We start from the raw sequence: 12,492 nt of genomic DNA on the forward strand, positions 1-12,492 counted from the left end.
CGTCAGCAGTAGCACGGTGACGCCCGGTGGCGCTACTGGCAGAGTCACGTGACTCGAGTGGTCACGTCTGCAGAAGCGTTGCGACGTGACCAACGGTGTTCGTCACAAGGTGCGCACAACGCGAGGTGGTGGTTTCGCCTCCCGCCAAAGCTTCTGGGCTCGAGTGCCATAATTATCCCTACGTCAGTTATCTGTGCATTCATTACCTTGGCCTTAATTAATATCATAGATCATGGGTTCAACTGTACTAATTAGCTCTATCATTAAATTTGACCTAATTCGTCCTAACACCAGAGGTCGACGATTTGACGCCCACTAGAGGTCGTGTGTGCTAGAGCCTTAATTATGTGTGCCTGAATTACCTTCGCAATACTTAGCACGATAGGTTGTGGGTTCGACTGCCATCAATGGTCGCGGGTACCTAGCCTTTTCGGACCATGGAGTTCAAGTTCAGTTGGCCCATCCCCGTTTTAAATCGACCCACCCTTTATTATCAAGTTGGCCCATCGCCAAATTTCAGTTCAGCCCTCCCCGTCCCCCCCAATTTCATTTGACCATCTCCGACTACAGGGTTACCTATGAATTTTTTATGGAACCCTAGGTATCCCTATGACTATTCATAAATGTGGTCATATGAGCATTCTGATGATTTTTTTTCAATCGTTCCTTATCTCTTACAAAGCTATAAATCATTTATATGTACACTATTATCAGGATTAAATCTTTTCGCAAATTACACATTTTTATGCACTGACCAGGAGACTTTTGCGGGACAGACATCTTGTTCTGGGGCACTCTCCAAAGAATGCTTATGCTATACTAGCATCACATACTTTTGTTACATGATCCTTTAGTTGACGACCCACTATGCTGAAAGAACAGAAAAAAGCCCACATGCAAAAAATGTTGGTTAGCTGGTGAGTGTTCATGAGGTACTCTAATTGGGTGTTTACTAAATTGTACTCACTTCTTCATTTCTTTCCAGTACTCATCGTCCTGGGATTATCTTAATTAGTAGGGCATATAAAAGCTACAATGCCATCCAGCAATACGAGAAGTTAAATCTGCAACACGGAGGGAAGCACACTGCCAACTGCTTCATTTTCGCAAGAAACGAAGCTCTACAGAAGCACATGCTGAGAGAGCAGCAAAACGAAGTGTCCACCAAAACATGAAGAAAGATGAGCTTTCAGAAACCTAAACATAGTGTTCTTGAACCAATACATGATTTGATTTTATACGTGTCGCTAGGTTCTTTCAAAAGATGACTCTGCCAGCTGACGCGCAGTGTCAAAACTTCGTTTAAGTGCGCTAGCAATTACACAGAAACTCGAGCTGTGCTTTCACCGCCACCAAGTTTCGGTCCCGGGTGCAACGTTCAAGAGAGTCCGGTGTGGCCCAGCCCGCCAAGATCGGTTAACCCGCGCGCCGTTTTAGAGGTCACGTGATTGGTGTGGACGCGTGGGCGAAAATCCCAGCGCGAGCCTAGAAAGCGGCTCATTGATGCACGCCGCCTACCCACGAGCCCAATGCAGTAGGTCACGTGATGCATGCCGTGCGGGCGAGCGCATACGCAACCCGTGGGCCGTGTGTGGAGAATTTGGGGGCCGTGCGTGATCTGCCGAGGGAGCCAGGGCGAAGGCAGAGCATGCAAAGGCGAACCGAGAAGGCCTTTTACACCAAGTTTCTGAGGCGCCACAAGGTTCCTTTGGTGAACGGAGCAGTTGCACAGAACGCCTGCTTTAGATCAAGCGCGCTCGCTCTCTGTGCTCGGCACTCCTGGTCGCTGCAGCATTGCGCGGCGGGTGCTCGTGGTGATCGAGTGAACTTCGATAATTAGTGTCTTTGACCACGAGCAGTGACTCTTTTGTAGTTAGTAGGCTAGTGTTTACTGCAATCAACAATGACACAAACTACGTTCCTTGCTTCGTTTAATATTCTGAAACTTTGTTAACGCTATCAACGCTTTGCCTTTCGGGCGAAGCTTGGACGTCTATAATTGGACTCTAGATGCGGCAAGTTCGCTCGTGCAAGTCCTATATATTACGCGGCAAAGACTCCTCAGTAGCTTAGTTGACAGCGCGCACTCTTATAATCAATCTTTTATGCATCGACAAGTTTGTCCTTGTCCCAGTTTAACCGAGCTTTATCAATAATTCCATAAGAGCATCCTACAAAAAAGTAGTAGGTATTTTTTTCACCACCACGTTGTCTTTTTTGTCAATGCACTGCTTTAAGTCCTTGATAATTTCAAGGCGCAGAAAAAACAAGAACAACGCAATGTCATAGTAAGACGTGCTTTCATGCAGTATGTGTGCAACTATTGGGAATTGCGTTGTGGCAGCCGGTCGTGGCTTTTAGAGCGCAGCTCTTTGGCACCCGTTCCTGTGGTTCGTGTCGCCGTCGTGGCTCGCCGTCGGCCTCGCCGTAACCAAGGTCATCATCCGCACGTTGCTCTAGCTGCGCGCGCTCCTGCTGCCATCTATCGCGCGCGGCGCTCTTGTTCTTCTACTAGAGAAAGCGAAACCTCCTTTGAATAGGTCCTGGCAATCAACGCGGAGTGATAGCGTGGTCATCATAAGAATTCACTCTTAAGTGGGAGCCATGGATGCCGTCATGTTCGACGTTATTTCTTTACGTACGAAAGCATGCCGAACATTAAACTCGCCAAATAGCGTGCGTTATCATAGCGCACGTAAACCACAGGATCCCAATAACGTTCAGAGCGTGCACAGTGATGACAGCGCTTTTTCTTTACGTACATAACGTGTTTACGTTTGGCTGCGAACGCTAAGCTAAAGTTGTCTATTGTTCTTGAGAGGTAACTAGCGAGCGCAGAATAACAAAGTGCATGCAAGGATAGACGACTAATATTATCCGAGTACTAGAGAAGACTTCTAAAGCGTGCGCCCTGCAACTAATTAGACATGTTTTAATTCTTAGTAATCAAATGCAGTTTAACGCGAAAGCGTCAGGAGCCCGTGCCAGAGAAAATCCGGCTTCCCGCGTCCGGCATCTGGCGTTGGACGTCACCTTGGCAAAACGATTTTGGAAACAAATTCCAAGCTGCACGCACCCAACCACTTCTCTACCCCCAAAGTTGCTCATATGCCTTGCCATTCATTCTTTACAAAGCTATTCCTCGGAATTTGAGAACGGCAGCCCAGAAACAAATCTAATGAAAAAATAGAAAACACGAACAGCGCATGTCCTTTATGTTAGCTTCTTCTCAGACTGAAATATTAAAAGTGCGAAACAGGAGATCTACCCACGCAAGAGGCCGGGTTTTTACCAGAAAGCTCGCCTTCGTGCATAGCGTTCGCAGCCAGCGTTTCTTGGCAAACGGGTAAACGTTACGGTTACATAAGCCGCAGTTGCCGGGGAGCATGAAAAGCAGCAAGGGTGTTTCTTTGAACGCTGTCGCGTTCAAAGCTTAAGCGTCCTCCAATTTCTTGGTCATTTTTTTTTGTGTGCGCCGAAATGAAAAAAAGAAAGCCACGTCGCTTTATTGTTTCGGGTTTCCTTTTATTTGTTAGCTCGTGAGTTCATGTTACTCAATGAATCACTCAATGTTCAGCGAATCAATGAATGGCTATCACACGGCCGTGTGATAGCCGCCGTGTGATGGGTAGCACCTGCCAGTTGGCTAATTGCCCTCCCGCTCTCAGGCTCAGTGTTTAGGTCGGAAGTTGAACGGGGCACGTCGTTTTGCGCTTTCACTCTTCAGCTCCGGTGCGTGTCTGTAAAGAAAATAAAGGAATGCGTAAAGTCACTTCGAATATTCATTACCGGTCCTGAATGCTGCAATGCGAAATAATTTTTGTGAAAATAAGAATGCCGCGGCAAATGCACCAATGCTCAAAGCACTGGTTTTCGTTCTGTTTCAGTTTTCAAGCTTTTCTAGCAGTTTTTAATGTGGCCCTTCTTAGTTTGCATTAATGACGTGGTGCTGCTGTCCCTCAGCCTATAAAGCGCGCGCTAAGCAGCCATCTCCGCCGGATGTCATGTGATATCACGCTGGAATAAAGCTCACAGTATTGAAATTTGCCGACAATTTTGGAGCTTCGCGGCAAAAGAACATAAGTCACGGGTTTGAATAATCGTTTGGTATCAGCAGCAAGGGTGTACTGAAAAGCAGTTTAAAGCAAGACGGCGAAAAATTGCTATTCCTAACTTGCTTCGCGCTTTATTACATTCCATTTGTTATCTGCAGACTGCACATTGTAGTGTTTATTGGGGTCGCGCACTCGCTATTTTTTGCAAGGAATGCATGAAACATTAAACGCAAGTTATAAGGACCGACGTTTTGCACTGCTTTCAAACTAGAATAAGAAAATTGTGCGCCCAGTTAACTACGCACGGGACACAGCACACAGAAGAGCATTCCCCAAGTCCAATTTTTGTTTGCCGAGGTTTGGTTTCCAAGGGGTGTCCTCGGGTTTGTTGCCTTTCAGTTTAGCGTGCCCTCGATGTTGGTCTTGATCCTGATTGTGATCTAGATCGGGACTTCCTTTGGCTCTTCGATTCCTCTCGTTCCGAGCTGAACAATTGGGGGGGGGGGAGGAGGGTCCCTGTTGCTTGATTTCGGGGAAGCCTTTTTTCGAATAAATCCACTCCTATTTCTGCAGGAACTGTCGGCCGCCACGTGTTCGTCGCTACAGATGGCAGACTTTGGCGAGCACTGGTGTTCAGCTGCCCCACATTTGGAACGCACGCTTACATCGGGCGTTGGGCACATATCGGTACGATGACCCATTGACCGGCATATTTTGCAAACCTGGATTGTGAGTTGTATGGGTAGCCGATCGCTTCCGCTCCCATAAAGTACACGCATATTGCAAGCACCTTTATTTGGACGAGCCCAGCATGCGGGCTCTTTCAATCTTCAGACCTTGAGTGCGGATGCGCAGGTTCTCCATTAGTTCGGCCTTAGGTGTTATGGGTGGTAAACCGTGAACAATGCCTCGCAGAACATCTTCTGGGTCGGCCACATATGCCTTAAAGGGTTGAATCTGCCCCTGATTTTCGTTGTCTGATTTTTCGCAGACTTCCCGCCACTTGTTCGTGTGGTGTGGATAATATGGCAATACTGGATCTGGGATGAATCCGCAGGGAAAAAACTGCTGCCTCCAAAAGTATTCTGGCGGGCTTCTGTCACTGCCATAGCGAGCTGCGATCCAGGCAGGTCTTTAACCATGAGGTCTTTTTGTGGCCTCAAAATGGCCTTGACGTCATCCTTCGGGAGAAGCGACGGTCCAGCGTTTCCTACGTCGGAAGTCGCTGTTAGCCTGGCTCTCTTTATTTTTTGTCGAGTCGCCCTCGGATATCTTGATATTTCTTCCGGTTCCCTCTTCGGGTTCCTTTTCGCCTTTCTGTCTGTTCTTTTTCTTGGGACGTGATAGAACGGTGTGCCTCCCGTCCTCCGTCCATGTTTGAAACGCTGAGATATCCGCGTCGTTCTCGAGAGACGCCTCGTTACATCCCTGCGCCTCGTTATTTCATGTTACATGTTACAGGATGTCCCCCGCTTCATTTAGTTGAAGCTCTGACGCCCGAGAGGGGCCCGGAATTGGCTCATCCACGTACATATGGCCTTGAGTAAGTGTTGAGCCCCGTCCGGCATGCTCGGTGACTAAAGGAAAAGGATCGACCGCCGCCGTCTGCAGCGATAAACCTATCCTAGACTGGGGCTACTCCCGTCAAAACGTGAAGCTTTTTCCACTCAAAAGTCTGACAAGAGGCGGGAACGGCTCACCTTCGGCTTTCTTGGCGATGGGAAAAGTCGGTAGAGACCGTAAAATATTGATTGGAGTCCTGTGTGCACACACACAAGCACCGCATCCGGCATGTGCGAGTCTTCCCACGCCACGTCGCCGGCCGAAGTCTACGTTAGCGTCAGCGCTTCCACATATGCTTCGAATCTTCTGGCGACGATAGTTCTTCGTGAAGTCGTCGCAGGCCCAAGAATTCGGTATCCTCAGAAACCTTGTCACTTTAGGAGCACGAAGATATAATATTTTGGTAGTGTTCGGCAATATTTCCACATGATAACACTTAAAAAACGGAGCGTAATGCGATCTTGTCCTCACTGCTTTCAGACACTTGGAGCGTCCTCTTCCTTGAACGAGAAAATTCGTGGAACATCGACTCAGTGAAAAAAAATTTTGGCATAGGAAAGAGCAAGATGTAAGTAGTAAATTATAATCACAGCAACGTGATCAACCATTTTGATGATGTAGCACAGGCAGCAGAATAATTTTATACTGACGGACAGTTCTACAATAACTTTCATCTGTAACCAGCAACGTGTTTGGAAGGTGGAATAATATTCGATAGTATTATTACAGAAGCTTCCACCGCCTTTATAAGCAATAATTAAAGTGTTCCTAGAGTTGAAAAAACGCCAACGTCGAACTAATTCAGAAGAAAAGAGACGTTTATCAATTGAACAAATAATGATTTGCTTGTTTTCAGTATTGTACAAAACATTCACCAAGGCTGTTTCTAATAGGCTCAGGGAAACACCAGTCAAACCAGAGAACAGGCTTGTTTGAAGAAGTATTTTACAACGGATGACATACGTGCACCTAATCAGGCAATTGAGAAATTGCGGCGTGAAACTAAGCTCTGTATATTACTCTCATAGACTACGAAAATGCACTGTATTCAGTGGAGATAGCTGCAGTCTTCGAGGAATCGCGTAGTCAAGGTTTATAGAAATCTTACGTCATTACCTTCGTAATTATGAGCAAATATCGAGAAAAACTACAGTGTTATAGTAATTCTCCACAAGAAAGTGAACAATGCCGATCAAGAAAGGGGTACGAAAATTATACACGATTTATCCAAAGCTATTCACTGCATGGTTAAGGAGAAGGGTCCAAGTTATTGGATTCGGAAGGCTTAAAACTCAGGATCAACGGCGAATAACGTGCAGCTTACAGATTACATTGTCTTATGTAGCAAAACTGGATAAGGGCACACTTGAAGCTCAAAGTGTCAAAAACAAAGGTAGCGCCCAAGAGCCTGATAAGGGAACTAGAGTTACTTATTGACCATCAGCATGTATAATCTATGCAAAACTCTGTCGATTGCTGACAGAGAAATCAATTATGAACAAAAGATTTATAGAAAGATAAAAGTTGCTTGGAACTCATATGGTAGTACTACCGAATCATGACTGAAAGCTCTCCGCTAACCTTAAAAATGTGTGGAATGATTTCCTTTTACCGGTACTAACACATAAGGAAGAAAGTTGGAGGTTTACAAAGAAAGTTGTGATGAAGTAAGGGTGCGTGCAACGAGCGATGGAACGATAAATGTTAGAGATAATGTTAAGAGGCAGCAAAACCATAGTGTGGATTAGAGAGTTAACAGGGGGAGCCGATATTTCAGTTGATACCAGGGGCAAGGAAAGAATCTGGGGAGGCCATGTAATGCATAGCACAGGTAACTAGTGAACCACCATAATTGCAGAATGGGGCACAAGAGATGCGCAGTCAAGGTTCGTAGAGAATTATGTGGTGTGATCCAATTAGGGAATTAGCAGGCATTAGATGGAAGCAGCTGTCACAAGGCATGGATAGTTGGAGATTGTGTAATTTTTTAAGCATTCGTGCTGCAGTGCAGAAATAGTGCGATGACGGTGACGTTGACTCTGATCTTCGGCGCTTCTACTGTTGCTCAAGCATTATGAGGTCCTAATAAAACGTTGAATAAAGAAACGCATCGTAGGTAGCAAGGTCCGTTTGATGTACTGCTATTGTTATCTACCCTACTTCCTTTGTTCAAAATGAAGGGAACTTTAGCTAGGAGTGAAATACATTTATTCATTCCTTTACCACATTGCAGCGCTCATTCGCGCGGGCACGGTGACACCGAAGAAGCCATGTCACCTGTAACAGGTCTTCTATTTCTTAAAAAGGTGCTGTTGATCTACGCATCTGAGAACAGAAACAACATGTGTGTCCTGATATCGCCGTCCTAGACTGGGAAGTGCCTCTCAGCGACAGCCTCGGCACAAGATACTAAGGAAGCATCACGGGGATTCCGTCCTGTCCTATAAAGGCAGAAGAGTCAGCAGCCTGTATGAGCGGCCATGGCGACGCGGCAGAAGCTATTTAACCTGTAATTTGTCTTTTTTCATTGAACAAGTAGCTGTTGATCTGCGCAGCTGAGAACGCATACGAGACGTGTATCGTCGGACCGGTTCCTGATGTGGCGGTACTCGACTGGGAAGTGCCTGTCAGCGACACCCTCGGTACATGATACTATGAAAGCATCACGGGAGTTTCGTCCTCTCCTATAATGGCAGCGAAGTCAGCAGCCTGCATCAGCGGGCACCATGGCACTGCACAAGCCATGTCACCTGTCATTCGTCTGTGTTTCTTGAACAGGAGCAGTTGATCTGCCCTTCTGAGAACGCATGCGAGACATGTATCGATGACCGGTCCCTGATATGGCCGTCCTCGACTGGGAAGTGCCTGTCAGCGACACCCTCGGCACAAGATAGTACGCAAGCATCAAAGGAACTTAATCCTGTGCTATAAAGGCAGAAGAGTCAGCAGCCTGCATGAGCCGGCACGGTGACGCGGCAGAAGCTATTTAACCTGTAATTAATCTTTGTTCTTTGAACAGGTAGCTGTTGATCTGCGCAGCTGTGAACGCATACGAGACGTGTATTGTCGGACCAGTTCCTGATGTGACCGTCCTCGACTGGGAAGTACCTGTCAGCGACACCCTCGATACATGATACTATGAAAGCATCACGGGAGTTTGGTCCTCTCCTATAATGGCAGCGAAGTCAGCAGCCTGCATCTGCGGGCACCACGGCACTGGAGAAGCCATGTCGCATCTCGCAGGAGAGAAAAAAACCGACACTCGATCTCTTAGAGCAGCATTCTTTTTTAATAATCTCCTTCGGAACGCTAGCCCGTGCCGGAGCGTGCGAGCCGCTCGTGCCTCGTGTAGACGCGAGCGTCTACGTCATCACTCGTGCGACGCCGATGCTGCTGCCGCTACAAATTCATGACTATGCCAGCCCATTAAACAACAAGAAACACATACATGCCATCTATCTTGATCAGTCAAAAGCATTCGACAGAGTGCTACATGCAGAATTGATCGTGAAACCGACTGATATGGGAATACACGGAAAAGTAGTAAAACAGATAACGGCGTACCTCTGAGGCAGAACCCAATACGTAGAGGTGGAACACATTAAAGCTTTTGGACGTGGCGTCAGGTGCCTCACAGAGGTCTGTGTTAGGTCCTGTACTATTTGTAGCCTATTTTAACGAATGCCCTTTGCATTGACGACAGAATTATGGTACGACTTTTGGCAGAAGGTTTTCTATTGTGCAAAGAAATGAATAGCATGGAAAATCCCCAATTACTCAATGACGCTCTTAAGGTTATAGAAAAACGGTGCCACATATGCAAAATGAAAATAAATGAGAATAAGAACTGTTGTATTGTGCATAACGAATAAAATAAATCATATCTTCGACTTTATTTACGCAATAATTTCTTCGATTCTTTCTATGCTTGAATTGCTGAAATACGTAGACATATATCCGCGAACCTAGGCTGGTCAAACCATGTTAAAAAAGTAGGCGAAAGTGTGTAAAAGAAGCTCTGGATGTAGCGACGGAAATTGCAGTTAGCCTCATAGTCAGTAAAGCTAACAGCCTACTTAACGTACCTTAGGCCCCCCGCTAGAATATGCCAGCATAATATGGGACCTTTATCAGTCAGGGCTAATTGAGACTGGAAAGAGTTTAACGTCTATCAGGAAGGTTTATTCCAGCACGATATACTCGCACAGATTGTGCCTCCGGAATGGTCGGTTTGCTGAGCTTACCTATGCTCGCTGAACTTGGGCGCATAGCCTGGGTTCATGTGCCAAAACCACTTTCTGATTATGAAGTACGCCGTAGTGGATGAATTTTGGATATTTCAACCACCTCGGGTTCTTCAACGTGCACCTAAATCTAACTATACTGGTGTTTTCCCATTTCGCGCTTATCGAAATGCGGCCGCCGTAGCCGGGATTTGATCCCGCTATCTCGTGCTCAGCAGCCCAACACCGTAGCCACTGAGCAGCCACGGCGGGATACAGGTTAAAGTTCTTTTTCCGTATCACTGAAAACACAATTGACATCAGTAGTAAACAGTATTTGATAGCACGAGGAGGCAGAACGCAACGGAGAAGAAATGACAGTACTTTTCAAATATCTCAACAGCACATTAGCGCTTCGGTATTTCCTTTCTTCCCAGGAACAGTGGAATGAGTTACCAGTGTAAGGGAGAGGAAGCACCAGTTCACAACAATTTGCGAACAGCTTAAAATTACAGTGAAAGATGCACGCATGTATACGTGTTCAGTGCTTTGCGTTCTTTTTTCTTGGTGATGGGAGCATGTACGAGCTCGTTTGTTAACATTGCACTTATAGTCTTGTAATACTGATCGTTGTATGTTCAAAATATTTCGTTCATTTATGCCTGTGTCTTTTGTTCGCTTCTGTTCCCTTATTCACGTATTGCCTCATTCGTATAGTGTAATAATTGCAGAAATGCTACTACTGACTTGCCGTTTGGCTCTATGTAGTATTGGAATATTGATGTAGTGTACTAATTGTAGAAGTGCGGCCTCTGACGCTATGTAACGGCGGAGAGGACAACAGTATGAGTAAATAAATATGTCAACCGCACGCATATTGCTCACCCTTGCTTTGTCACGTTCTTTGTCACTTCGGGATGAGCGGCGCACCGCGCAAAGTGGGAGGCGAGCACGAAGGCCCCTGCAGAGCATGGTACGCCCAGTATCAAGTACCACATGATACTTGACCAGAATGTCACCTGGGCCAGAAAAAGTGAGAACTCGCTGAACACATCCATATCATGGCTGAATATCGATTAGGGGGCTTTGACATTGTAAAAGCAACACGAAGACGCCATAGTGTAGGGTGGCGTAGTTCGCTGTGACCAGCCGGCACTTCGTAGAAAGTCACGCGAAAGCCTGATACACTAAGATATTGATAATTTTTTTTTGCATTAAGCACCTATTGCAGTGTAGCGGAGGTGGCTGTGAAGTGACCACGTTACCTCATTCTCAGCCCCAAGAAAATATAGCGGCCACCGAGCCACTAATGTGGGACACAATATAAACGCGGTATAACCTTATTTAACCACTTCAACACTCAACTCGTGAAGAATGACGTCAATCACACCAATAGTTCAATCAAATCAAGCCAATGGACAACCAGGTCAGAGAAGGAACTGTTTTTTATGCATAACAAGGAAAAGAGAAATAAAAGGGGGTTGAGGGACAACGTCCAAAGTCTTCTGCTAAGGCCTACGATACATGAGCACTGAACTACCGCTGCGATCGTCCCACCATTAGCTTTCGTGGGCATTTGTGCATGTCTACTAGAACTTGCCTTGGACTTTCGCGGCCAGCATGGCATTGATATGCCCTGATTTTCAGTCCTTTGCAGGTAACAAAAGATCAAGTGGGTCTCATTAGTTATGGTTGAAAGTGAAATGTAGAAAATAATTGAGGGAAAAGGGACAATGAAAGTGGGAGAAAAGATAACATGCCACCATTGGGAGACGAACCCACAACTTCCGCTATACGCGTGCGTTGCACTACCGATCGTTCTACGGCCACGGCCATCAATCCGTCGTGTATCTTGGTTATTTATGTGCATTAGATTCAGCTCTAGAAGGGCTTGCCAGCGCTGTTCAGGACCATGACGAATAGATATGGAGACAATTTCTTGCCCGATGGTCTCGCGTCACGCGTGAAATTTTGGGAGTAGGTAGATGACCAATAGACCATTTTACACTGTATTATAACAGCTCAATTTCAACCACAACTACTCACCCTATGCTTTGCTTAGCTTCACTGTCTGTTGGCCTTGTATGTATGTGTGTGTGCGCGTCTGCGTGTGAACGAGAACAAAGCAAACCGGGGGCCCAATTTTTATTAGTCGTAACCTGATACGCCAACAAACAATGCTACCAAGGACGGCATATGGAAATTGTCCGTAGTTCTTAAATCCACTAAAGATATGATAAATAAATAGAAAGTGGACGAGAAAGCGGCCGCAGGTGGGATACAAACCCATGCCTTCGCATTACTCATGCGATGCTCTTACCAGCTGAGCTACCGTGGCGCCGTTCCTCTAACCACTTTCTGGGGTATTTATGTTTATGTACTAGGCCTAAGCTTAGGGCGTTAGCCAGCGCCTCCACTCATGACCTTGCAGGCAGATGGGGAACGTTCTTTCTACCGCAGGCGTCGGGTCTACGTGAGCTTTTGTGTGAAGGCTACTGGCCAATAAATCTACATATTCCACCTGGAGGCATCAAAGCTGCTGCATTCGAGACCTGCTATGAATGAACGAGAAGGACGGAGACCAAGTTTCCCGATCTTTATTGACCATAATGTAAGAATCCAACAAACAATGGCATCAACGACAGCATATC

At 46.2% G+C, this 12,492-nt stretch overlaps 1 protein-coding gene across 1 annotated transcript in view; it reads right to left on the reverse strand.

The window, feature by feature from the left end:
* Positions 1-3,485: 3,485 nt before the first annotated feature.
* LOC142591371 (uncharacterized) overlaps positions 3,486-12,492 on the reverse strand; it is a 149,750-nt gene continuing 140,743 nt past the window's right edge. The window contains exons 26-27 of the mRNA XM_075703697.1: positions 10,727-10,860; positions 3,486-3,740 (exon numbers count right to left, since the gene is read on the reverse strand). Of these exons, the coding sequence (XP_075559812.1) occupies positions 3,671-3,740; positions 10,727-10,860 (204 nt within the window). The 3' untranslated portion in view covers positions 3,486-3,670. The remainder of the gene's footprint in view (positions 3,741-10,726; positions 10,861-12,492) is intronic.

This window comes from Dermacentor variabilis, chromosome 8, assembly GCF_050947875.1.
Source record: "Dermacentor variabilis isolate Ectoservices chromosome 8, ASM5094787v1, whole genome shotgun sequence".
NCBI lineage: Eukaryota > Metazoa > Arthropoda > Arachnida > Ixodida > Ixodidae > Dermacentor > Dermacentor variabilis.